This window comes from Vulpes lagopus, chromosome 3 (genome assembly GCF_018345385.1).
Source record: "Vulpes lagopus strain Blue_001 chromosome 3, ASM1834538v1, whole genome shotgun sequence".
NCBI lineage: Eukaryota > Metazoa > Chordata > Mammalia > Carnivora > Canidae > Vulpes > Vulpes lagopus.
This window is the reverse complement of record NC_054826.1, coordinates 62,990,369-63,016,520: the sequence shown is the minus strand read 5'-3', so window position 1 is coordinate 63,016,520 and position 26,152 is coordinate 62,990,369. Positions and strand designations below refer to the sequence as shown.

General features: G+C 36.6%; 1 protein-coding gene across 2 annotated transcripts in view; it reads left to right on the top strand.

Moving 5' to 3' along the window:
• The window catches only part of SAMD8 (sterile alpha motif domain containing 8), a 50,353-nt gene extending 25,090 nt beyond the window's left edge, over positions 1 to 25,263 (top strand). For both annotated transcript variants that reach the window (XM_041749218.1, XM_041749217.1), the window contains exons 3-6: positions 12,788 to 12,883; positions 14,837 to 14,954; positions 20,190 to 20,340; positions 20,515 to 25,263. In XM_041749218.1, the coding sequence (XP_041605152.1) occupies positions 12,788 to 12,883; positions 14,837 to 14,954; positions 20,190 to 20,340; positions 20,515 to 20,819 (670 nt within the window). In that variant the 3' untranslated portion in view covers positions 20,820 to 25,263. The remainder of the gene's footprint in view (positions 1 to 12,787; positions 12,884 to 14,836; positions 14,955 to 20,189; positions 20,341 to 20,514) is intronic.
• Positions 25,264 to 26,152: the final 889 nt, after the last annotated feature.

The window sequence follows — 26,152 nt, the reverse complement described above, 5'->3', positions numbered from 1 at the left end:
GTCACAGAGAGAGAGAGAGAGAGAGAGAGAGGCAGAGACACAGTCAGAGGGAGAAGCAAGCTCCATGCACCGGGAGCCTGACATGGGATTTGATCCTGGGTCTCCAGGATCATGTCCTGAGCCAAAGGCAGGCGCCAAACCGCTGCGCCACCCAGGGATCCCTGGTTACCTTTTTTAATGATGAACGGGGTTCAGCTTTTCCAAAAATGTGGGGAGGGCTCCTATATCACCAAATCAATTGGAATTATCAAAAATAGTACACACTGAATTATTGATAGTATCTTCATGTTGTTATGAAATGCAGAATACATTAAAAAGAATATAGTATATGCATATGAAAAATAAGAATAGAATGAAATTCAAAACTCTTAGTTTTTATTTTGGTAATTTTTAAAGCTTTTAAAGTTTGTAGAGTTTTGTTTTTATAAAATATTTTACACTTCTGAAAGTGTCTTATTGTATATGTTTATTTTATTTTATTTTTTGTATATGTTTTTTAAAATGAAATGAATTAAAGTATGTGTGTTAAGATGGCAGAATGATATATATATATATATATATATATACATATATATATATATATATAAAACATTTTGTTCCTCAAACCCTGACAAAAAGTATGGTAAAGAGATTTCTGTTTGTTTAAGTTGTAAGCCTATCCTCCAGGATGGAGCAGATAAGAGAGGAGAAAGCAGCCTTACATTTCTGGAAGTTTAAAAGTAGATGAATGAGTGGCAACTAACAGACCTAAAATAACTTAATTCTAAAACAGCAGTTAGGAAAACTGAGCCCAGTCTATGTTGCAGATTTCTCAAAGCTCTGGATACTGCAGGTGAAAGGATGGTGCTAAAATAAGAAGAATCAAGTGAAAACTAATGTTTAAGAAACTATTAGATCCCTTTATCTCCTCCCCAACTATAAACAGAAGAACTTAAGGAAGTAAGGAAGAAAGCATGTGGATATCTGAGGAAAAAATATTCTAGGCAGAGGAAACAGTAAGGTGGAAAAAATCCTGAATTGGTAGTATACTTACCATGTTCAAGAAACAGCAAGTGAGAGATGGGGAGACCAGTTGGAGATGAGGTCTGAGAGGAGACAGGAATTCAGATAGTATAGTGACTTGTAGACCATTGTATGGACTTTAGCTTTCATTCTGAACGAAAAGGGAAGCCTTTGCAAAGCATTTAGGAGAAGGGTAAAGTGATCTAACTTCATTTTAAAAGGTAACTCTAGTTGTGTTGAGAATAGCCTGGGTGTGGATGTGGTGTGGGGAAAGAAGGGATTGAATTATTGAAGTCATCTAGACAGAAATAAGGTGAATTATATGAAGAGTAGTGGGAGAGATGATGTGAAAGAGTCAAGTTCTATGCATATATTCAGGAAGCACAGACAACAAGACTTGCTGATAGATTTGCATATAAGGTGTAAGAAAAAGAAAAGTCAAGGATTAGTCTAAGGTTTTTTACCTGAGCACCTGGAAAGATGGAGTTGCCCTTTATAGAGATGGGAAGACTGTGGAAGGAGCTGACTTGGAGAGGAAAATAAGGGTTTGGTTTTGGACATGTCAAATTTGAGATACCTTTTAACTAAATCAAATGTCACAAAAGAAATGGAAAGATAAGTTGGAGTTCAGAAAGATGTAAGCTGAAATTTGGAAGTTGCCAGAATAGGTAAAGCCATGATGTGAAATAAGGTCTTCTAGAGAGTGAGTTTTGAAAGGGAAAAAGATTGAAGGTGGAGCCCAAGAACATGATCGTGTAAGTCCAGAAGTAAGGAGAAAGAAAGTAGTATCCTGCAAGCCAAAAAAAAAAAAAAAAAGTATTATAAGAGGGTAGAAATAATTAATAATTAGCTGTGTCAAGTGCTGCTGAGGGATCAAGTAAAATGCGAATAATTGACCACTGGATTTAGCAACATGTGACCTTCACAAGAGTTAATAAGAGAAAAGCTAATTGTAATATGTTCAAAAGATAATATGAGACTTAGTGGAATTTACCTAGATATATATCCACAAATATGAAATAACTTATGTATAAAATTATTCATTGTGACATTATTTGTAGTGACTATAAATATTGGAAATAATCTAAATGCTTATCCATGGAAAACTGGTTGAATATAGTACATCTATATAGCAGAGTACTATTTAATCATGAAGAGTAAGGAAGATTTCTCAGAACTTATATGAACTGTTTGTTTTTTTTTTTAATTAATTTTTATTGGTGTTCAATTTACCAACATACAGAAAAACACCCAGTGCTCATCCCGTCAAGTGTCCGCCTCAGTGCCCGTCACCCATTTCCCTCCAACACCCGCCCTCCTCCCCTTCCACCACCCCTAGTTCGTTTCCCAGAGTTAGGGGTCTTTATGTTCTGTCTCCCTTCCTGATATTTCCTAACATTTCTTTTCCCTTCCTTTATATTCCCTTTCACTATTATTTATATTCCCCAAATGAATGAGAACATACACTGTTTGTCCTTCTCCGATTGACTTATTTCACTCAGCATAATACCCTCCAGTTCCATCCACGTTGAAGCAAATGGTGGGTATTTGTTGTTTCTAATTGCCGAGTAATATTCCATTGTATACATAAACCACATCTTCTTTATCCATTCATCTTTCGATGGACACCGAGGCTCCTTCCACAGTTTGGCTATTGTGGCCATATGAACTGGTTTTAAGTGTGGGGCAAGGAAAGTATAAAATGAGTGAAACAACTCTTATTTCATAAAGCAGGGGAGTGCACAAACCCAATGAAAGCATGTCAAAAGAGCATATGAGTTGGTTTGAAGGGGCCTGCACTGGTCAAACTGGGACAATTAGAACATCAAAAAGCATAATGATGGTAATGGATTCTAATATATTGAATAAGAATCTGTTAATCCATAGTGATAAAAAATGGCGGGGTAAGAGGGGAAATTCCTCAATAATAATACGAATAAACATAGCTGGCCTAATTTGGAACATCCAACATAGTAATTGATTCAAGCAAGTTATCAGTGGGTGCTAAAAGCATTAGGTAAAAGGTCAAGGATATTCACATAATCTGAAAATATCTCACATATTAATTAATTACAGGGAGAATAATTAAGTATTCTTAATTGATGATCTGACATGCATCATTTTAGCCAAATGATCAAATGTTAGCATTACAGTGTGACAAACTGACATGTGCATTGGATGTGATGTTCACATTACCTAATAATCTTGCTCCACAAAAATATAACCTAAATCTAATCATGAGGAAATTATCCGACAAATCTTTGGACTTTCCAAAAATGTCCATGTAATAGCAAACAAAAGCCAGACAGAGGGATATTGAAGAACTGTAACCAAGAGCATTGGATTCTATATCAAGAAAAAATGAAAGCCATTTTGGGGATAGTTAGGAAAATTTGAATATGTACTGCGTCTTAAATGATGTGTAACACTTAATCAGTGTTATAGTATCCTAGGTGTAATAGTGTATTGGGTTACGAAGAGGATATCCTTGTTCTTTTTTTTATTATTCAAGTTTGTTTGTTTGTTTGTTTGTTTGTTTGTTTGTTTATTTATTTATTTATTTATGAGAGAGACAGAGACATTGGCAGAGGGAGAAGCAGGCTCCCTGCGGGGACCCTGATGCAGGACTTGACCCCAGTACCCTGGGATCGTGACCTGAGGCAAAGGCGGACACCCAACCACTGAGCCACCTAGGTGCTTCAGGATATCCTTGTTCTTAGGAGATACACGTTGGAGTGTTTAGGAGAGAAGTGTCATAGTTTCTCTACCTTTTTTGCAGGGGGTGGGGCCTGTCTCTTCTAAAATTGTGTGTGTAAGTATGTATATAAAGAGTGAAATAAACAAATATGGAAAGGTACCTGGGTGGCTGAGTTGGTTAAGCATCTGCCTTCAGCTCAAGTTATGGCCTCAGGATCCTGGGATAAAGCCCCGCATCAGGCTCTCTACTCAGTGGGGGAGTCTACTTCTCCTTCTCCCTCCCCTGTTCATGCTCACTTTCTTTCTCTCTCTCAAATAAATAAATTTTAATCTTAAAAAATTAACGTAGGGGCACCTGGGTGGCTCAATTGGTTGAGCGTCGGCCTTCAGCTCAGGTCATGATCTTGAGGTCCTGGGATCAAGCCCCATGTCGGACTCCCTGCTTGCTGAGGAATCTCTAAATAGTTGATGCATTTAGATGAAGGGCATAAAGTATTCTTTCAACTTTTCATACCCCCAGAAAAGTTTTAAAAAGTGGGCAAAGAACTGATGAGAGAAAACAAGAGTGGGAAAAGAGAAGTTGGAAATAATCAAGTCTTACAAGTTTTTCTGTAAAGGTAGCAGAGAAATGGAGCTGTAGCTTGGGAAGAGGAGGAAAGGATGTCGAGTCACCAGGGTTTTAGTTTTGGATGGGCTATGTTATATAGTATGTTTTTTCTATTGATGATAAAAATGAACCCAATTTGAGGGGGAGGGAAATAGTACTAGAGGAGAGAGAGGATATGGTTTTCATGTCCTTGAATAAGTGAAAAGAGATGGGATCTAGTGGGTGAGAGAGGCTGATTTTAGGCAATGGGCTGTTCATGACTGTTTATCCATGGCAAGGAGAAAGATAAAAAATATAGAAGCGGAAGTAGAAGTTTGCTAGATGGTGGTGGTGGAGCATGAGGAAATGCTCTCCTGATTGTTTTTATATTCTCTGTGAACAGAGTTAGAAAATGGAGAGAAGGATGATGATTTGAGGAAGAAGAATGAGGTATAAAATAGTCCTCTATAAGAGTGAATAGCCTTGTATGATACAGTAGCAGCACTGACAGCCTCCTTGAAGTTAGTAATCATATTGGCATTGTGGGTTTTTCCTTCCTCACTCAACCACACACATACAAGTATGGAGTAGGTAGATGATTGAATTTAAGCAAGATTGAAGTTTTGCTAGGCAGTATAATTAAGGAAAAACAGGCAAGGGAGTGATTATAATGACTGACCATGGACTCAGGTGGCTAAGAAGGAACATGAGGATATGAGATAGGTGAAGGACAGTGAAAATGTTATAAGATCAGTGGGTATTAGGGCTCAAAATTATCAGTGTTGGAGTACTAGAAGACTTAAACTGAAAAGAGAAAAGGCATTGGTTAGTATAGGATTCGTTGAGATATAATTGAGATTGTGAAAGACAATCTTTGGATAAGATCCAGGTTATAGTCTTGGGCATTGGTCACTGAAGTAGAATAAAAGACAAAGTCACAGGAGGGGAAGGAAAAAGAAGTGAGTGAGAAGAATTCAAGTTAAAATAGAAGTTTTGGAGAGAGTGATAGTGAACCAGAAGCTGAAATCTTGAAGAAATGAGAAAATAGATGCTCAGGTTCTATAGATGACTAGAACTGTGGCGTAGTGGGAGAAAGGAGGAAAACTGGCCTGGAAGAGAAATGAGGATCTTATTTGTAAAGTGTCCAATTCAGTAGTTTTTAGTGTATTTAAAGAATTGTGCAGCCATCACCACTAATTCCAGAACCTTTTCATCACCCCAAAAAGAAATTCCTATCCATTATCAGTCCCATTCCATTCCCTCCTCCCTCCGTTCCCTGGCAACCACTAATCTACATCTGTCTCTGAATTTGTCTATTCTGGACATTTTGGAATCGTACAATATGTGGCCTTTTTTTGTGATTGACTTCTTTCATTTAGCATGTTTTCAAGATTCATCCATATAGTAGTATGTATCAGTAGTTCATTCATCCTTATTACAGAACAATATTCCATTGTATGATAATACTATACTTTGTTTATCTCTTCATGAGTTGATGAATGGTTAGTTGTATCCACTTTTTTTTTTTTTAAGATTTTATTTATTTATTCATGAGAGACACAGAGAGAGAGAGAGAGAGAGAGAGAGAGAGAGAGAGGCAGAGACACAGGCAGAGGGAGAAGCAGGCTCCATGCAGGGAGCCTGATGTGGGACTTGATCCCGGACTCCAGGATCAGGCCCTGGGCTGAAGCCAGGCACTAAACCGCTGAGCCACCCAGGGACCCCCTGTATCCACTTTTTGGCTACTACAAATAATGCTGCTTATGAACATTTGTGTACAAAGTTTTATATAGACCTATATGTGATTTTCAGCTTGTGATGGGGATTTGAAGCCAAATTTTGTCTCTCTACAGTGCTGCCCACTACAAATCTTCATGCTCTTAAGCATTTAAGCTTTATTCATAGGAGGATAGTAGCAGGTACTGTCAGTGTTCTCTCTATACACTCCCAGATCTCTTTTTCATTTTCTTGCACACGGATACTCCCAAAATCCAGCAGATGTGTCTGTTGGAGAGCTGCATCCGGGCTGTTGAACACATTTTGCCTGCTTGCAGATAGAGGCAAAAGTGCTTAGGAGTTTACATCCCTCCAGCAACAGCCCTTAACCATTGACTGATGAGTTGAGACAAAGATTTTATTTCTCTTCACACTAATTGGGACAACTTTTAGGTCAGACCTACACTCTCTCCCAGATTCCACACAGGATTGAGCCGTAGTTAACCTTTAACATAGCTTCTCCACTAGACTTTAATATCTCACCCTTGCCTTGCTTCCTTTGCCTTCCTGATCTCATTTCCTCAGTATACTAAGGTTTTCTCTTGGGAACATTCCTACTCCCTTTCACACTGATCTTTGTTTCAGAGTCTGCTTCTGAAGCTATTGTCACACACTTCCAAGACCTTTAGCACATCATGATTAGAAAATTAGAAGGAAGGGATCCCTGGGTGGCGCAGCGGTTTAGCGCCTGCCTTTGGCCCAGGGCGTGATCCTGGAGACCCGGGATCAAATCCCACGTCAGGCTCCCAGTGCATGGGGCCTGCTTCTCCCTCTGCCTCTCTCTCTCTCTCTCTGTCTCTCTCTCTGTGTGTGTGTGTGTGTGTGTGTGTGTGTGACTATCATAAATAAATAAATAAAAATTAAAAAAAAAGAAAAGAAAATTAGAAGGAGATAGGGATGTGTCTGTAGGCAGGCCCACTTAAAACAGTGACAAGAGAAGAACCAGAAGCACTTCAAAAAGCAAACATAAATAACGGAAAAACTAGTCTGGAGCTTAACCTTCATTTCTCAGTAGTCCCTGAAGTCATTACCATGTTCAGTGTAATAATCTGTGTTCACAATCATGATTGAATTACCAAAGAAAATTAAATTTTTATCCAGAAAAAAGAGGCATATACATGTATAATGCATTTTAGAAAACTTTGCATCAAAATAAATGAGATCTTGAATAAAAATTTCCTCACAACACTTCACTAAAACAACAGTAAAAGGAGATGAAGGAGAACCCTATAATGCCATTAATTAAGAACAGTGATAATGAAAATTTGGAAAGTAGAGAGCTGTAAGTGCCTATTGTAAGATTAGGGATGGTGACCAGCAATGTCCAAGAGGTGAGTTTATTTATATTGCAGAGTTCTAGAAAAACTCCCAAAACAGGTGGCACCAAGCATCTTTCATGACCAGGTACAGATAAATATGGGAGAATTGATTGAAAAGCAATTTAAGAAACTTAGACCTTCTCTATTTTTTTTTTTTTAAGATTTTATTTATTTGAGAGAGGAGTAAAAAGAGCACGAGCTGAGTGAGGAGCAGAGGGAGAAGTAGGCTGATCCCAGGACTCCAGGATCATGAACTGAGTTGAAGGCAGGCGCTTAACTGACTGAGCCACCCAGGCACCCCAGCCCTTCTTTATTCCAACAGAAGATAGGTGGTAGATTCTTAAGACTAGTTAAATGTGAGGGACTCTGGACTCTGGGACACCATGCCCAGATGAGAAAAAAGATGCCTGTTTTCAGTATATTTTCAATGTAAACTTACATACTGATCACTGAGATTTCTAGCTCCCTTAAGTAGCCAGACTTCCTATATGCACTCCCACCCAGTGCCAGTTCTCTAAGCAGGGGAAGAGTCCTCTCCTTGGAAAACCTGCACAAGTGAAAGGACTAGAGATACCATGATAGGGGAGATATTCCTATCTCATCAATCAGACTTCTGGTCTATTCTGCTCCATCACTCTACAGTGAAACCCACAATGTGACAAGCTCAGTCTATACACACAGCATCAAATTATTATTCTTTAGTACTTGACTGCCAAATATGAATGGTCAGTCAAGAATGACCAGACATTTAAGGAAAACAAACCAATGCAAACAGAAAAAAAGCAAAGTATGAAACACAAAATAGAAAGCAGAAGAACACTTCCAAAAAAAAAAAACCATATTCTGACAGTTAAGAGATGTTGCATTTTATAAGACAGGAACAGTAGGCTATAAAAAAAAAATTCAGAGAAAGAAATTTGGAAAATAAAAAATGAAAGTAGAAATTTAAAATCCAACAGAATAATTAGAACATAGATTTGACGAAATTGCCCAGTATATAGAACAGATGAAAAAGTAGAGGAGAGGGGCTCCTGGCTGGCTTATTCAGTGGAACATGCAACTCTTGATCTCAGAGGTTGTGGGTTCAAGCCCCACACTTGATATAGAGATTACTTTAAAAAAAAAAAAAATCTTTAAAAAAAAAGAGAAAAAGTAAAATCAGTCCAGTTGGCCCAACAGTGAACAAATATGGGTTCTAGAAAGAATATGTAGAGAAAAAAGGAAGATAATATTTAGGATATAATACAAAGAAATTTCCCAAATTCAAAGGATATGACTTTCCAGATTGAAAGGGCCCACTAAGCACCCAGTACAAGAAATGGAGAATTTCAGAACACTAATTTAGAGTGAAGATCCTAAAAGCTTCTTAAGTGACAGAACAAGTAACATACAAACATTAGAAATCCAAATAGCATCAAACTTCTTCTTTACAACAGTGGAAACTAGAAGACAAGAACAATACCTTTAACTTTCCGAGAGAAAGCAAGGTCTAACCTAGAATTCTCTGTCCAGGCAAGCTACCAATTAGTTATAAGGCTAAACTTACCAAGGAAATGTTTAAGTTTGCAAGTCTCAAAATATTTACTTCCCGACTCCACAGCCACTAGAATTGCTAAAATGAAAAAAACTGATAACACCTGACAAGGATCCAGAGCACCTGATACTCTCATACATTGCTGGTAGAGATGCAAAATGATAGAACTGCTTTGAAAACAGTTTAACAGTTTCTTAAAAAGTTAAACATATTCTTAACATAGGGCACAATAGTTTCATTCCTAAGTGTTTACCTAAGAGGAATAAAAACATAATCCATGCAAAGACTTGTAATGGTCTTTATTCAAAACCACCCAAAACTGGATATATCCAGATATCCATCAAATATCCAAAAATCTACCAACCAGTTAACGGATTAAGAATTATACATGGATTGGGGATCCCTGGATGGCTCAGCGGGTTTAGTGCCTGCCTTCGGCCCAGGGCGTGATCCTGGAGTCCTGGGATCGAGTTCCGCATCGAGCTCCTTGCATGGAGCCTGCCTCTGCCTGTGTCTCTGCCTCTGCCTCTGTCTCTATCTCTCTCTGTGTCTCTCATGAATAAAATCTTTAATAAATCTATAAAAAGTATACATGGAATAACATGGCTGAATCTGAAATATATTATGTCAAGTGAAAATAGATAAAAAAGGTACGTAGATTCCATTTGTATGCCATTCTGGGAAAGGCAAACCAATATACGACAGAAATCAGTTGAGTGGTTGCCCTAAGACTAGAAATGAAAGGGGACAGGGGAACTTCTTTGGAGTGATGAAAATATTCTGTATCTTTATTGTGGTAGTTGTTCCATGACTGAATGTTTGTCAAAACTCATTGAACTGGGGATCCCTGGGTGGCGCAGCGGTTTGGCACCGGCCTTTGGCCCAGGGCGCGATCCTGGAGACCCGGGATCGAATCCCACATCAGGTTCCCGGTGCATGGAGCCTGCCTTCTCCCTCTGCCTGTGTCTCTGCCTCTCTCTCTCTCTGTGACTATCATAAATAAATAAAAATTAAAAAAAAAAAAACTCATTGAACTGTATAGTTAATGGGTGAATTTTTCTGGTTGTTAATTAAATCTCAATAAAACTAACATTATTTATTTATTTTGAGAGAGAGAGCATTAGCATGGAGAGAGGCAGAGGGAGAAGGAGAAGCAGACTCCCTGCTGAGCAGCAAGCCCAGGACCCTGGGATCATGACTTGAGCCAAAGGCAAACACTTAACTGACTGAGCCACCCAGGTGCCCCTTAAAACTAACATTAAAAACAAGTTTAAGGGTGCCTGGGTGGCTCAGTCAGTTGAGCATCCCAACTTTTAGTTTTTGCTTGGTCATGATCTCAGAGTTGTGAGATGGAGCACAGTGTGGGTCTTGGAGCTGGGTGTGGAGCCTGCTTAAGGTTCTCTCTCTGCCCTTCCCCTTGACTTAAAAAACAAACAAAACAACCAAGTTTATTCTTCATCCTGTCTTTCTCAGAAAATGGAGGATACACATCATCAAAACTAATGAGTAGGGGTGCCTAGGTGGCCTTCAGCTCAGGTTTTGATCTCAGGGTCCAGGGATCAAGCCCAGCATTGGGCTCCCTGATCAGTGAGGAGTCTGCTTCCCCCTCTTCCTCTGCCCCTCCCCCCACCTGTGTATGCTCCCCCCCTCCCCAAGTAGATAAAAAAAATCTTAAAAAAACAAAACTTAAGGGGTAAACAGAAAAAGAGAACATGGGTTCAAGAAACAAAGAATCTAATACAGAAAAGAATTTCCAAGACGAAGGTCAAGTTTTATTTCAAAAAGCCATACAGGAAAACTAGAAAATGCAGCCATACAAAATTGGAAAAAAAAGAACTCTAGGAGAAATTTACCTTAAAAGGAAAAATTGAAATTGGTAGACTAGTTTGAAGATGAATGGTGATAGGCACACACAAGAAACAGCGAACTTAAAAAATATATATATATATTTTTTGCTGTAGAGAATATAAGAATTTCTACTACAAGAAAGAGATTTGATCATTGTTTTCTCCTGACTCAGCTACAAAGGATATATGTAAACTTATGTTAAGTGAAAGCCAAAATTATTATTTTTTAATGGTGAAACAATATTGAGAATAGGGGAGAAAAAATGAAGTGGGGGGTAGGGAGCTGCCCAAATAAAACACATGAGTGAAAGTGATTGCCTCTGGGGAGCAATAATTAGGTAAGGAGTGGGTCAGAAAACTTATTTCCATACTAAGCGTTGGGAAAATGTTTTGCATACATTTATATATATATATATATATATATATATATATATATACACACACATACACATATATGGACATACATATATATTCATATACATCTATTTTAATGTTCATTTTTATTTATTTGTTTATTTATTTATTTAGTTATTTATTTATTTATTTAAATTGTTTATTTATTCATGAGAGACACAGAGAGAGGCAGAGGGAGAAGCAGGTTCCTCACAAGGGAGCCTGATGCGGGACTCGATCCCCAGACCCGGATCACGCCGTGAGCCAAAGGCAGATGCTCAAGCTACCCACGTGTCCCTTAATGTTAATTTTTAAAGTTTATATGGCTAAAAGTCATTTAAAGGAATCTTTCTTTTAAAGATGTATTTATATGGGAACATGCAAAGGATGAATCTCAAGGAGGCTCCACCCTTAGCATAGAGCCTAACTTGAGACCCAATCTCAAGACCCCAAGACCTTGACCTGAGCTGAAACGAAGAGTCAGATGCTCAGCCGACTGAGCCACCCAGGTGCTTCAGGAATCTCTTTTATCTGAAAATTTCTGACATGTGAAATAACCCTTCCCCCAGTTATACCAGATATAAAAGGCAACAGTAGATTAAAAATACAGAAGAGGTGTCTTTTTTCCTGAGGTGTAAAAGTAAAAGAGAAGTTCCTGACTAAAAATGATTAGCTCTCTTCACTTACTCTGAGTAAGGTTTGGAGTAGACTGTTAATATCTTTCTTTCAGGTTTTATGTTTTCTTTTTAATAAATAACTTTCCTTAGTTATAAAATTACACATCGTATAAGAATTTTAAGTGGAAATGTACAAAGAATAAAAATAAGACAATAATCCTACCACCTGAAGATGACCTGTTTGTACTCCTTGGCACCTTTACCCTGTTCCATCCTCTGTCTTCTTTTTCTCCTTCTCCTTCTCTTTTTATGTATGTATTTAGTTTTTAAGATTTTATTTTTAAGTAATCTCTACATGCAACGTGGGGCTCAAACTTACAACCCTGAGATCAAGAGTCACATGCTCAACCAACTGAGCCTGCCAGATGCCCCCCCCTCTTTTTTTTTTTTTTTTTAATTAAGAAATGTGACATGTATTTTACTAGTGAATAACCACAGGAGCTGTGAAGAAAGATTTGGTGAAGAAAGAGGAATCAATGGAAAAAGAGAGAAGAAAATGGATATAAAACAAAGGAGGGCAGAAAGTAATGAAGGAATAAATCAAAACAAAAACTCTTATTTACTACCTCTAAAACAAAACTAAATTTATTATAAGAAAAAAAGAAAAGAGGAGTCAAGTTCAAGCCCTGATTCTTCAATTAGCAAGAGTGAAACTTTTCCCATTGATGTTGATGTTTGTGGGCAGTTCTGTATCCAGGATACCATACTACAGGGAGGAAGAAAAGGGTTATTAACTTCTTCACAGAGAATCATTATTTGGGAATCACAGACAGCAAAGAGGTTTTGGTAAATGGAATACTTTATGAAACAATCTTTCCCCCCAGTTTCTTTAAATATCATCTCCTAAAAGAGATAAAAGTTATAGAAGGCAATTTAGAAGAGTATCTTACTGCAAAGAGTGTCATTTACATAATACGCTTCTTGTCAGTCCAAAATGTAATTTTTTTCTGTTCCAGTGTTCCTAGAATTCCATGGGCCTTTGCCATGACAGAAGTATGTGGCATGATTTTGTGCTATATTTGGCTCCTGGTTCTTCTTCTTCACAAACACAGGTACCTCAGTTACTCCATTAAAAGACAAAATATTTTGACTGTCTTGGATAAAGTTCATCAAACCTTGTTTCCCCCTTTTGTAGTTTCCTTGTTAATTTCCTTCTTTCTTCTTTATGAAAAATGTTTTGGGTTTGATCAACAAGAAAGTCCCTGTGAAGTAATACCTGCGTATTTAGCAGTATTCTGCAGGCAAAGATTAGAGATGGTGATGTTCAGCCATGAGCCAACAGCTGACAGTCTAGCCGTAACTTTCTTTGGAAACAAATTGGAAATGTCACTTTCTGTTAAAGGATAGAAACTCCTCCAAGGACAGTCTTTGGTCAAGGACAGTATTTGGGTGGAAGAAATTCTCTGCTTGGAGGAGGTCCAGTAGAAAAGGGATTATTTGCACACCATGTACATCTAGTTAGTGTGGTTTAAGATGATACAGGAAATTGCTGTGTGGGGAAAGTGCTTCTTCGGCACTTTCATTAAGAAATATAAAGGAAAGAGTTTTTTTTTTTTTTTTATTAATAAGTAGTAAAGGGAGGCTTCCTTCCTGTGCTAATGAGGGGAAATTATTTAAGTAAAAAGACATAATGAAAAAATTTCAAGAACTATAAAGTTTGTGGATCTGCTATCCATTGTCTGTGGACACTGATGAGGAATAGGTACACTTTCTTGAATTTTTTATCCTTTCTCCTCAACAGGGAATGCTTTCAAGTAAACCAGTGAGGGGCTTTAGGTCCTAAGCAGCAGGTATTCCATTGTTTTGAAGGTGAAAAGAAAGGTTGATGATTGCTATTGTCAAACTTTTAGGCTGTATAATGCTTCATTCTTTCCCATTTTCCAGAAATATTTTAAACTCTGGATTACTTAAAACTAGAGGTGGTTTAAAAACGTATAATATCACTGTTGCTTCCTGGTTTAACTTTGGCTCACAAGATGCCATGAATTTGAATTTATCTACTCTTCGAGAATGAATTTACCATAGAGGAAACTTTGGTAGATTTAGCAAAGCATAGCAGTGGCCAGTTAAATGCGAGTTTTGGCATTTGATTAGTCAAAGAAAGGCTTCTTTAGGTGTGGCCTTTATACTGCTTTCATTAGAATCACCTGGTTTCTTGTTAAAATGTAGATTCCTAGGCTCCATTCCAGATGTACACACTAAAATTTAAGATCTTTTAACCTGTGTTTTAATACTTTTTTGAGGGATAGAAGAGCATTTTGAAAATGGGTAAAACATAGTCCCGGTGTTTAAGAATATTATAGTCTGTTTTGGTTTGGAAGTTTTAAAAATAATATGACAGTACAAGTGATATCACAATGCAGTTCAAAATTTTTGCTAAAAAAATTTTGCTAGGTATACTTAATATAAAACTTGTATATAAAAAAACTTAGTATTTTTATAGTTTAAGAGAGATTGGAGAATGTTTAAGATAGCTACTATCAGTAACCAGTTTACAAAATTATTAATGAGCAAAAAATTCCCTAGAATCATGTTTAGTTTTACCTCTCATAAAGTAAATAATTTATGAGCAATATATAAATAATAGCACTAATATTAAGCTGAGAGGCAGACTAGGTACTAGTCTTACTTCTTTCTTGCATAATTCCTTTATTTTCTCTTAGCTGTGTTTTCTTATCAATGAAATGATGCCCTTAGGTCAGTAGTGTTTAACATGGCAGATCCTAACCACATATGTCTATTTAAATTAATGAAAATGAAATAAGTTAAAATTCAGTTACTTGGATGTATCAGTCACATTTCAAGTGCTCAAGAGCCACATGTGGATACCTTGTTGGACAGGGATGCTTCAGATCTAAGATTTCTCTAAGATTTGTGTCTTCTTCAAAGAGCCTAGTTCTAATGGTTTTCCTACCTGCTCTCCTTTTAAGTAAACACTTGATGCTTGGAGTTTTGGGGTTTGCTTTCTTCTGATCTTTCTTTCTTTTTGGTCGCTCTGTTCACAGGTCAATACTTCTTCGAAGGCTCTGTAGTCTGATGGGCACTGTATTCTTGCTTCGCTGCTTTACCATGTTTGTGACCTCCCTCTCCGTGCCAGGACAGCACCTGCAGTGTACTGGAAAGGTAGCCCGCTACCTTCTTTATCATTCATTCTTATTCTTGGGGGGTTGATGGCACCATATATATATAGTAGGGCTAAGACTCTACTTTTAATGGTAAAATGTCTTTCAGGGGTGCCTAGGTGGTTCAGTTGGTTAAGTGTCCAACTCTTGATTTCAGCTCAAATCATGATCTCAGGGCTGTGAGACTGAAGCCCCTGCGTCAGCCTCATGAACTGAGCATGGAGCCTGCTTAAGGTTGTCTCTCTCCCTGTCCCTCTCCCTCTGCCTCTCTTTCTAAAGGATGGATGGATGGATGAATAGATAAATAAATAAAATGTTTAAAACGTGCTTTTCAGTATTTTTCATTATCTGTAATAAACCTCTAGAAATAATTTGGTAGAAATCTTAAGCCAGAATCTACCTTCCTATTAACATCTGTCCATTGATACTGGTTCTGTGCTGTGGAGCTGTAGAAAACAAGTTTCTTTGAATTACCATTTTTCCCTTTCTCACCATCCTGAGCATCTTTAGTTCCTCATATTGATGTGGAAATGTTGGAATTTGGAGCAAGCAGTCATGAAAGAATTCTTGAGACATCTTCAGTGCAAAAAGGTGGTTTTATTAAAGCATAGGGACAAGTCTCATGGGCAGAAAGTGCTATACTGGAGTTGTCATGGGTGACTGATTGATTATATACCTTCAAGTTGAGAGGGGGTTAGGGACTAGTATAATTCTTTAGAGAATTTTGGAAGCAAGGTTTCCAGGACCTTGAGCGGGCTAGCTATTGTCAGGAAAAGGTCATTTATTACTGTCTTGTTAAACCTTAGTCATGAGACCCTTCAGATATATATCAGGGAGCCATTATCTTGGAAGATGACTGCTAACATGTATCTTGGGGAATAGAGATAAAGTTTCCAAAGGAATTTGTATATGTTAAAGGAGAGTTACAGGATCTTGGAGATTAGGATAATGTTAAGCTAAAATTGCCATTGGCCCTTAGCAAAGTATTAATGTCGAGGCAGCTGAGTTCCTAGAGGAAGGTCACTCTGCCTGTCTCAGGGACTTGTCAATGGGCTGTAAGTTGTAAAAAAATTTAATTTTTTTCTTTTGCCATTGTTCTCCACATCAATATAATATGACTGTGGTCCCTTCAATATCCTTACCGCTCCTTTTTAAAAAGTTTTCCGTTTGACCATATTCCATTTAAAATAAAGTACCCACTATTCTAAACTTGCTGTTTTCTAGGATATACTAAATAATGGCTAATTTATTGTTTTTGTTTTAAACTTTGTAGCTTATTTTGGTATGTTATAGACAATATCTTCTCTTCTGATTATATTGAGAGGGGAGAAGTTATGCAGATGGGAACAAAAAAACAAAACAAAAAAACAAACACTTTTAGAAACTTGAAAATCACCTGTACTTTATATACAGAATTGGCCTTTGTGACTCATTAAATTTGGACAAAAGAATTTATTTTTTTACTTTTCTAAAGCCTCTGTGCTTTAGTTATGTGTTGCCAAATATTCAAATATATGTTAGCACCTTTGTTGTTATTTTAATATTGTTTGTATAAGTGTTAAACAAAATTGTCAGTTCTGTTGTAATAGAAATAGTTGAAATGCCAACAAGGGAAAATTCAGCAGCCAAGGGATCAAGAACTAAAAATACAGCCCTGAGCTAAAGGGTGACAAAACTTTCTCCAGGTATTAGGAAACTGACCAGTAAGCAAGAGAGAAGGATTAATATAACGCTTAACGCTTAGGATTGTTTATTGTAAAGGCAGTATTTTATATTTCTAAAAATATATAAATTGAAAAGTAAAAGCTCACATAATCCCCTCTTCTTTCAACCATCTCATAAATAATCCTGTTAATAGTTGAGTATATAGCCACATAGACTATTTTTAAGCATGCTTACACATTCATATAAATTTATATAGTACTTTCTTTTTAAAGACTTATTTATTTATTTATTAATGAGAGACACAGAGAGAGACACACACCCACAGGCAGAGGGAGAAGCAGGCTCCATGCAGGGAGCCCGACGTGGGACTGGAACCCGATGTGGGACTCGATCTCCGCTCTCCAGGATCAGGCCCTGGGCTGAAGGCGGCGCTAAACCACTGAGCCACCCGGCCGCCCTAGTAGATACTTTTTAAATAAAAGATAAGATTACATTGTAGACATTGTTTTTTAGTTTATATTTTATTCAATAGTATGTTGTTTACTTAATTCTGAAGAAATACATATGGCTGTACCTCATCTTTTTAATAGCTGCAGTGTTCCATTGTATGATTTACCAGTTTCCAAATGATGTACATTTATGTTGTTTCCAAATCTTACTATTTATAAAACGTACCATCATGAATGTTCGTGTGTATTTATGCATTTTCATTTATTTAATCGTCTACTTAACATAAATTCTGGAAGTAGGATTATGAAATCAAAGAATATACACATTAAATACATTTTGTACAAACATCCAGTAGAAAAAAACAAATTTTTCACTGTGACCAACACTGTATGTGTGTCAGTTTCCCCAACCCCTTGCCAGCACTCCTTATCAATTTCTAGAGTCATTGCCATTCTGATTAATGAAAGATGATGATATGAGACTTTTACACTGTTATGTTATTTATTTGTATGAGCAGGGAGGGACAGTAAAGGAGAAAGAGACCCCCGCTGGGCAGGAAGCCCAATATGGGGCTCAATCCTAGAACCCTGAGATCATGACCTGAGCCAAAGGCAGATGCTTAACTGACTGAGCCACCCAGGTGCCCCTACCAGTCTTACGTTATATATTTAAATCTTTACTCTTTTGAATTTATTTCTGTACGAGCTATGAAATAGGGGTAGAATAATTCCCCCAAAATAGTATGGTAATCGATTAGAAGAGATTTCTTTTAAAGAAGAAAAATAGAAGCTTACTCCACTGAAAAGAGAATTTCGCATAGCTGAGGGATTTAATTGTGGGTCAGCCACTAAGAGAATGATATATGTACATAGGGCTGTAATGTGTGCTACAAAAATAAATTAGATACCATTCCTCTACAGTATGGATAGCTCCTTTTCTGTCTCTAAGGACTGTTTTTCATTATCAGTTAGTTATATATGGACATTTCTATTCAAATCTGCCCTGAATACTGTTAATTGCTTTACATTATAATATAACCTACTTATTGACCTGTATTATTTGTAGCAGTTAAAAATAGAAAGTTAAGGTGATAGTAACTAGCGATCACATCCCTTATAGTGAACTCCATAGGGCATTTTCATTGAAATAAAATAATTGCTTGAAATGTCATTCTCAGAAGTAGGAGGTTTAGGGACAGAACCAAGAACCTACCTGTTTTTAAAATGTAGAATGCCCACCTTAAGTAAAGAAGATACAGAATATTTGGGACATTTAAAATTGGAAGGGATAGAAAGACTTGAGTAACTGAACGATGATTGCTTTCTTTTGACTGGCATCACTGCCCTTGGCTGAGAATATTTTCCTAGCAGTCTCTGTTCTTCACTGCCTGATTTTTTACTTTCACAAGAGTACCATCTCCATCCCTATTCTCATTAGAGGTCTTAGAAGAACAAACTATGTGTATTTTAGTAACTTATCTTTCCTTTTCTCCAATAATAAATTCATCTTCCTGTCCTGCCCTTCACTGAGGCAGAAAGGGAAAGCTCGGTGTATATAATTAGCAGGTGAGATTTCTAATGAAATCATGATACCTAATAAGGTATGTCTGTTGTTAATTAGCCATAGTAGACTCTTTAAAACATAGGACTTTGTTTTTTTTTCTTTGTGAGTTTTTTTTTTTTTTTGAAGATCTAATTGACATTATTAAATTACTTTATGAATTGGGCAGTACCCCATCTAGCAAGTAGAAAGGCCCTGTAAGACAGAACTTTGGGGGATGCCTGGGTGGGTGGCTCAGCGTTTGGGCATCTGCCTTCGGCTCAGGGTGTATTCCTGGAGTTCTAGGATGGAGTCCCACATCGGGCTTCCTGCATGGAGCCTGCTTCTCCCTCTGCCTGTGTCTTTCTGCCTCTCTCTTTCAGTGTCTGTCATGAATGGATAAATTAAAAAAAAAAAAAAAAAAAGACACAGGACTTTGGAATTGGATTTCCTGGATTTGCATCCTGCTTAAGTTACTTATTAGCTGTTTGACCCCTCTAAGCCAGTTTCCTCAGCTGCATAATTAAATCACTTCATAGGATCATTTTAGAAATTAAATAGAGTAACACATAAGCACTTAGCAGCATGTCTTACACATAGTAAATGCACATAACATGTTACGATTTTTTGTACTGTTATTGTATGTTAAATGCCATTTAAAAATTAAATGCCCCATGCTTTTTAAAAGAGTGACTATTACTCAAATTCTTAAACTCTTCCTCAAAATAGATTACTTTCTTACACTTATGTACAGGAGTGGGGATTAGGTCTGACTGGTAATAATAGGAAATTCAAGATGGCATGGTTTTAATAAACAATGGTTTGTTCTGTCTCATAAGAGAAATCTGAAACTAGGTCATGTGTAACTATATGTACTTATCAAAAACCCATGATGCTTCTCTCTTTCTCCTCTCCTGTCCTAACACTTGTCTTGCATCCTCAAGGCCAGTTAGTGGTCCAGGATGGCTACTGGAGCTTCAACTATCATGTCTGAGTTGTAGGCTTTCAGAAGGAAAGGCAAAAGAGACTTCATCTGGTTGTTGTCCCTTTGCTTTATAAGTCACCTTCCCAGAAATCTTTTACACTTCCACTTATGTCTTATTATATAGAACTTAGTCACAAAACCATACCAAGCTGCAATTAAGCTAGGGAGGCAGTGTTTTGGTTGAGTTTGTTATTTCAAATAAATCTGACATTCTGTTACCAGTGAAGAAGGGAAGAATAGAGATTGAATGGTAGCCATTGTCTCTGTTATAGCTTATTTCTATTGGCAAGAACTGCCAGCAAATACTCCTGTATTATTGGATTAAAAACTTGAAAATATTTTGTGTAATAGTGACTTTTTTCACTGTAAATGAATCCTTAGTAGAGAAATTTGTATTCTACTGATTACATTTAATTACCAGAATATATCTGACCATCCTTTATTTAATATCTGGAATTAATTAAACCGGGAGTCTGGTTGCTTTTGTTTAGATCTTATTTCTAAGTCGTTCAGCATTGGAATTTCAATGTGAGTGGATGTTTGGAAGCCCCTACCTCTCCAAGCACTTGAAACACTAATTTGTAGCCTTCTTTATAGATATATGGCAGTGTATGGGAGAAACTGCACCGGGCCTTTGCCATTTGGAGTGGCTTTGGGATGACCCTAACTGGTGTTCACACTTGTGGAGATTACATGTTCAGTGGCCACACAGTCGTCCTAACTATGCTGAATTTCTTTGTCACTGAATGTAAGTATTTCTTTAGTGCTTCCATACATATTAGATGACTGGCTGCAGAGGAGGCTGTTGGAAGGGTGTCAAGTTCTATGAAGAATGAGAGTGACAGACTGACCTAAGAAACATGTGACTTAGAAGCATTGGAAAGAATGTGGTTTTAAAACGATCTTTCTGTCCTTTTCCCAGATACGCCAAGAAGCTGGAATTTCTTGCATACTTTGTCCTGGGTTCTCAACCTCTTTGGAATCTTCTTCATTTTGGCTGCCCACGAACATTATTCCATTGATGTGTTTATTGCCTTTTATATCACGACAAGACTCTTTTTGTACTACCATACTCTAGCCAATACTAGAGCATATCAGCAGAGTAGGAGAGCAAGAATTTGGTTTCCCATGTTTTCTTTTTTTGAATGCAATGTTAATGGTACAGTACCTAATGAATATTGTTGGCCATTTTCAAAACCAGCAATAATGAAAAGATTAATTGGATAAAGTCAATCTTTGTAATGGGTTCATGATTAAATATACAGTAGTTGAAAGTGAATAACTTTGCTTTCTCCCCCTAAGCTGTTCCTGGATGCCTTGCTTTTTGGCTTATATGTTGACAAAGTGAAGTTTCATGTTTTGAGCAAGGCTGTGATTATAGAAATCAAGAAAGAGCAGTCAAGAGTCCTTACATATTCGTTTGAATAGGAAGCTTAAGTAGATGTTTCTGACTCTTCTCTTTTGGCAGATTTAATGTTGTGATTGAAGTCAGGCTGTTACCCTCGCTTGTTGAGTACTTGTATTGAACTTAAGCAATTTGCTGGTTGAAAGTGTTTTTGTTTTGTTTTGTTTAACTTCATTAGGACTCTAGTCAAGAAATAATTTTTTTAAGCTCCTCATTATCTTCAAAGAAAAACCTCCATCAAATGAGCAGTACTTGTTCTTTGAACTAATCTTTTTAAAAATGCAACTGTAGAAAGTGATCTGTATTACTAACAAATAATTTTTGCCTTCTGAACCATTTTTAAGAAAAGTATACTGAACATAACCAGGATGCCTGAAAGAAGAAGAGAATGGAAGAGGCCGTACATGAAGTGACAAAGTACAAATATAGTACTGGCATTTTTCTCCAAAGGTGCAACAGAAGATGCAGTTCTTATTTTGTTCTGAGGGTTTAGTGTGACCATCAGTAAGTGTTTATGAGGGAGAAATGGCTGCATCCATAATAATAAAATTGGCTTAATTTTAGTCAGGTAGGTACCTGGAACAACTTTGTGCTATAGTTGTTAGCTAGACATATGACAGCCCAATTTTATGCCTTTAAGTGATGTTACTTAATGAGCAAAATAGTGGAGTGTTTTACTAAATGTTAGGTAAAGTTCTAATGTCTGTGAATAGGGAGGTATGCATGCAAAGAATATTTTTTCTGTGTTCGAAAAGAACTTTATAACAGGTTGCAGGCATAATACAACTTTTTGGTTTTTGAAATTTGTCATTCTTGGCCATCAGAAGTGAACAGTGTCAGATATATTTGGATATGAAAAGGTTTTGTTATTTTTCATTTTTAAATACAATTGTGTACATACATTCTTTCTGTTTGGTCTTAATTTGGCAGTCAGAAAGTGATATAACCTAGTTGCTGTTTACAACACTAGAAATTTAGTACCTTAAGTAATTTGACCATTGTGAAAACATTTGTCACTTTACTTTTTAATGATTTTGGTTAATAGTTATGACAGTAGAACGGTTATGGAATTGGATTTTGAGCCCCAACTGGTTGAGCTTAGCTACTTGGCATATTAATTGTATAGTTTTTACATTCCATTTTAAAACAAGGAGTTAGAAAAAGTGCTGGCATATTGAGGTCTAAAATTAGGCCGCTTAGAAGCCCACTCTAATGTGGGTGAAATATTTTATTTTTGCACTTTGAGTCATATTCCCACCCCTGTATAAGTTACAGAGGATCCTGAATGGATTGGACAGGAAAAGAATATTATGCAAACAAGTTTCAACCAGTGCTGAATGACCCCAATTTGAGTCTACTCTTTTTTTTTGTTTTTGAGTCTACTCTTAACATTATTTTTTATTTCTCACTTGAGAAATGGTACAAGGCAATTCTAGTTTTATTATGCATTTAAATCTAATACTTTAGAATCTTATAATATCTTAAATTGTTGATTCTAATATATGTAAGGGACAAAAATGTCAACGTTTCATCTAAGGAAACTGCATAAACATGAGGGATGTTTCCTGTGCTACCTAGAGTACTTTGACCCTTGAGATAAAAAAATGTGTAACTGCCATTCTTTCTAAGGGACAAGTAAGACTGTATTTAGCTAGGGAGGGACGAATGTTGGCTTTTGGAAAAATGTTTGAAAAAAATCTGTGGCAACATTAATTCAAGAATGTCAGATAGTAGCTTAATGGTAAATTTCCTAACATCAGTGTTCTTTCCTTCATATGGATTCTATTCTAGAACAAAATAGAAAAAAAAATTGCACCTAACTTTGCAGAGCTAATTGAGAGTGCCTAACAGTAGACTGCAATGAAGATTATAAAATAAGTTTTCAGCTTTGCATTTATCATATTTGAGGTAAAGGTAAGGTAAATTTACATTTTATTGTTACAACTAATACAAGGCAGTGTTTACATAAATTCATCATCTCCAAGTCTCTTTCTTGGAAAACTTTGACACAAAATTATTTTCCATTTTTTTTTAATGTGAAACCTATATTTTAGTTGTTTTTTGTTTTGTCCAGAAATTTCCAGATTTTCTCTTTGTATTTTTTTTTCTTGTCAAAGTGTAAACCATTGGAAGAGTGGTATTTATATTCACATTTTGGTGTGAATGTGGCCAGGTGGAAAAGCTCCATGCCTTAGATCTATGTATTTTTTGACTCTCTCTACAGCTGCAGGCTTATGAGAGGCTTGTATCCTTAAATACTGAGACCTCAGTATAGAAGGAACCAAGAAGGCTTTTGGTTTGGGGATACAAACTGGAGGTTATATTGAAAGTCCTTGATTCATTTCTCTCTACTCCTGGGGGCAATACAGTCTTTTTATTATTTTCTTTTTTCTTTTCTTTTCTTTTCTTTCTTTTCTTTTCTTTTCTTTTCTTTTCTTTTCTTTTCTTTTCCTTTCTTTTTCTTTCTTTCTTTCTTTCTTTCTTTCTTTCTTTCTTTTTTTCTTTCTTTTCTTTCTTTCTTTCTCTTTCTCTTTCTCTTTTTCTTTCTTTCATCTATCCAGGACATTGTTAGTGAAGGGTAATTGAAGTTCACAAGGAGTAGGAGGTTTTGAAGAAGGCAAGTGTGCTGTTATCACTGAATAATTTGGGATAAATTACTTGGCTGTGCTGCAGAATTCTCAAATGGCTATCCTCTCCATAGTTCTCTATGGCCAGAATTGCTAGGGTAAAAATACAACTTCCTTATGCTGGGTCTATTTAGTACTTTGTTGTTTGTTGTTGTTTGTTTGTTTTTAATCAGAGAGCAATGAGAATACCCTTAGAACCAATCAGCTAAAGAAATGTGGATTGTTCATGAGAAAAAAATCTGTTGACTGAGAGACCTTCTGGTTGTGTAACTCTGACACTGCAAGTGGTATGTTTTCTTACTCTGTACCTGCGTAAGTGTTGTTACTTAGAATTCCAAAAATCTTATAATTTGTAAACAGAACAGAGAAGCCAAATCCTCTTATAGCCAAAATGAAACAGTCTGTTGGAAAAGTGTTATTTATATATTCAAAGTCACATTCATAACAGTAACCTACTTTGAGTGTATTCAGCAAAAGGCAATGCATCATGAGTTTTTTAGTAAACTGTTTTAAAGATTCTTATTCCAAAATGCTTGAGAATGTTAACCATATTCTTGTTTTAAGTTCTGTGATCTAATAAATTTAATTTTTTGGTAGTCTTTGTAGACTTAAGTTATCCCTTACTAAGAGTAATTACAGTAATAGTCCTGTGTCAGTTCTTTCAGGTATTCAGGCATTTGAGACAAGAATATTCTTTTATAATAGTCCAATAGCTTTCTTAAACAGTATTGGTTTATTTTAGATAGTTTCAAAGCCAACAAAGCATGTCAGTTTTAATGCCATCTTCATTTGGCAGTTAAAGATGGTTTGCATTTGTAAAAAGTGTAGCCTGAATTATCCCCATACCTCTCTAGAGACTTGTTAGTAACATCAAGTCAGACTGCTTCAGGTGACCAGTGAGAAAAGAGAGAGGTTGAGGGTTTTTCCCTCTTTGTGTTTGAGTGGCTCTGAATGACTGAATTTACTGTGAAAGTAAGTTTTGGTCTTCCCTCTCACCTCTCACATCCAGTAAATGCTACCAATTTCAAGTAAAACGTGGCTTATTACTTTACATCAAGTTCAGTAAAAATACCTATGAAACCTATAAACCATAATTCAGCTACCAGTAAAGGTGTTCTACCCTAAATTAGCCAAAGACTTTTTATTCAGTATTCCATGTTAAGCATAAGGAAGGGGAGAGAGATGGAATACTATGATCATTTTATTATTTCAAATGTTTCAGTATGAACTACTGGGTTGTCTGAATGGCAGCCAAGCCATGTTAATAATGTCATCTTAAAAATGCTTAATTTTAATAATTTTTTATCTGGAGAATCTATGGATTGTTAGGACAATTGAAGTATTTCTGATATGGAACAAAAGAAGAACTGGTACTTAGTGGGGGAGGCAAAATTAGCTTGGACTAAAGTGGGCATGTTTTGTTTTAAGAACTCTACCTAAATGTAACTCTGTCCACAGAGAAACTAGTGTTACTTGAAGATGTGAATGTTCTGTGGTAGCCATATCTTGAAGCACAGTGTTGTATATAAGTAAATATATTGATTCTAAATTAAATCCAGATTTAACTAATATATTATTTTATATCTTTGTTGTATTAAAATGTTTAAAAACACTAAAAATAAAACATTTGAAAGTTGAATTGCAGTCTCTTATTTGAAAGTCTTTGCATTACTAATGCAGCTTGTCTATTTTTTATATGGTAAATTTTTGTTTTTAAAGATTTTATTTATTCATGAGAGACACAGAGGGAGAGAGAGGCAGAGACACAGGCAGAGGGAGAAGCAGGCTTCATGCAGCGAGCCTGACATGAGATTCCAGGATCACGCCCTGGTTCTGAAGGCAGGTGCTAAACTGCTGAGCCACCCAGAGATCCTCTACGGTAAATTTTTATTTTTGCCAATGATTGGGCCCAGCAACTTTAAATCTTAATATAGTATCTAGTTCCTGGCATTTACAAGTTTTTAGTTGTCTATTAGATAAGCCATTTGCCCTTTCTCCTTTCTATTGTGTACATTAGAAAAGAAATCTTCGTGAGACCACTAGAAGAATAGTGGATTAAGTTGAGGGGGAGGGAAAAGAAGCAAAAAGCTAATTATTCCTGGACACATTAAAGTTTTTGTTTGTTTGGTTTTGATTTAATTGTAGATTATATAGGAAGATGCCACCATCCTGGCAGGTCAGCTTTGGAAATAATGATGAACGGGGAAAGAAAGGAAAATAGCTCTTAGGAGTAGGTTAGCTCCATAGCCCAGAACCATGGAGTAATTGAAACACTAAGCATTGTCATGGGACCTTATGAACTTAATTGTGACTGAACTTATTTTCATGACCATTAGTAATTGTAGCCTCTCTGGTGGTGGCCCCAGCTAGTTTCCCTTGGGAATTCTGGGAAAGAATAATCCAGGATAGACCTAGAGGCTACTTGGTGGAATAGAAAATGCACTGGATTTAGACTGGGAGGGCCTGGGTATGGGTTGCATCTCTGCCACTGATTAAATTAGGCCTTTACCTCCAGCGTCACTTAAATT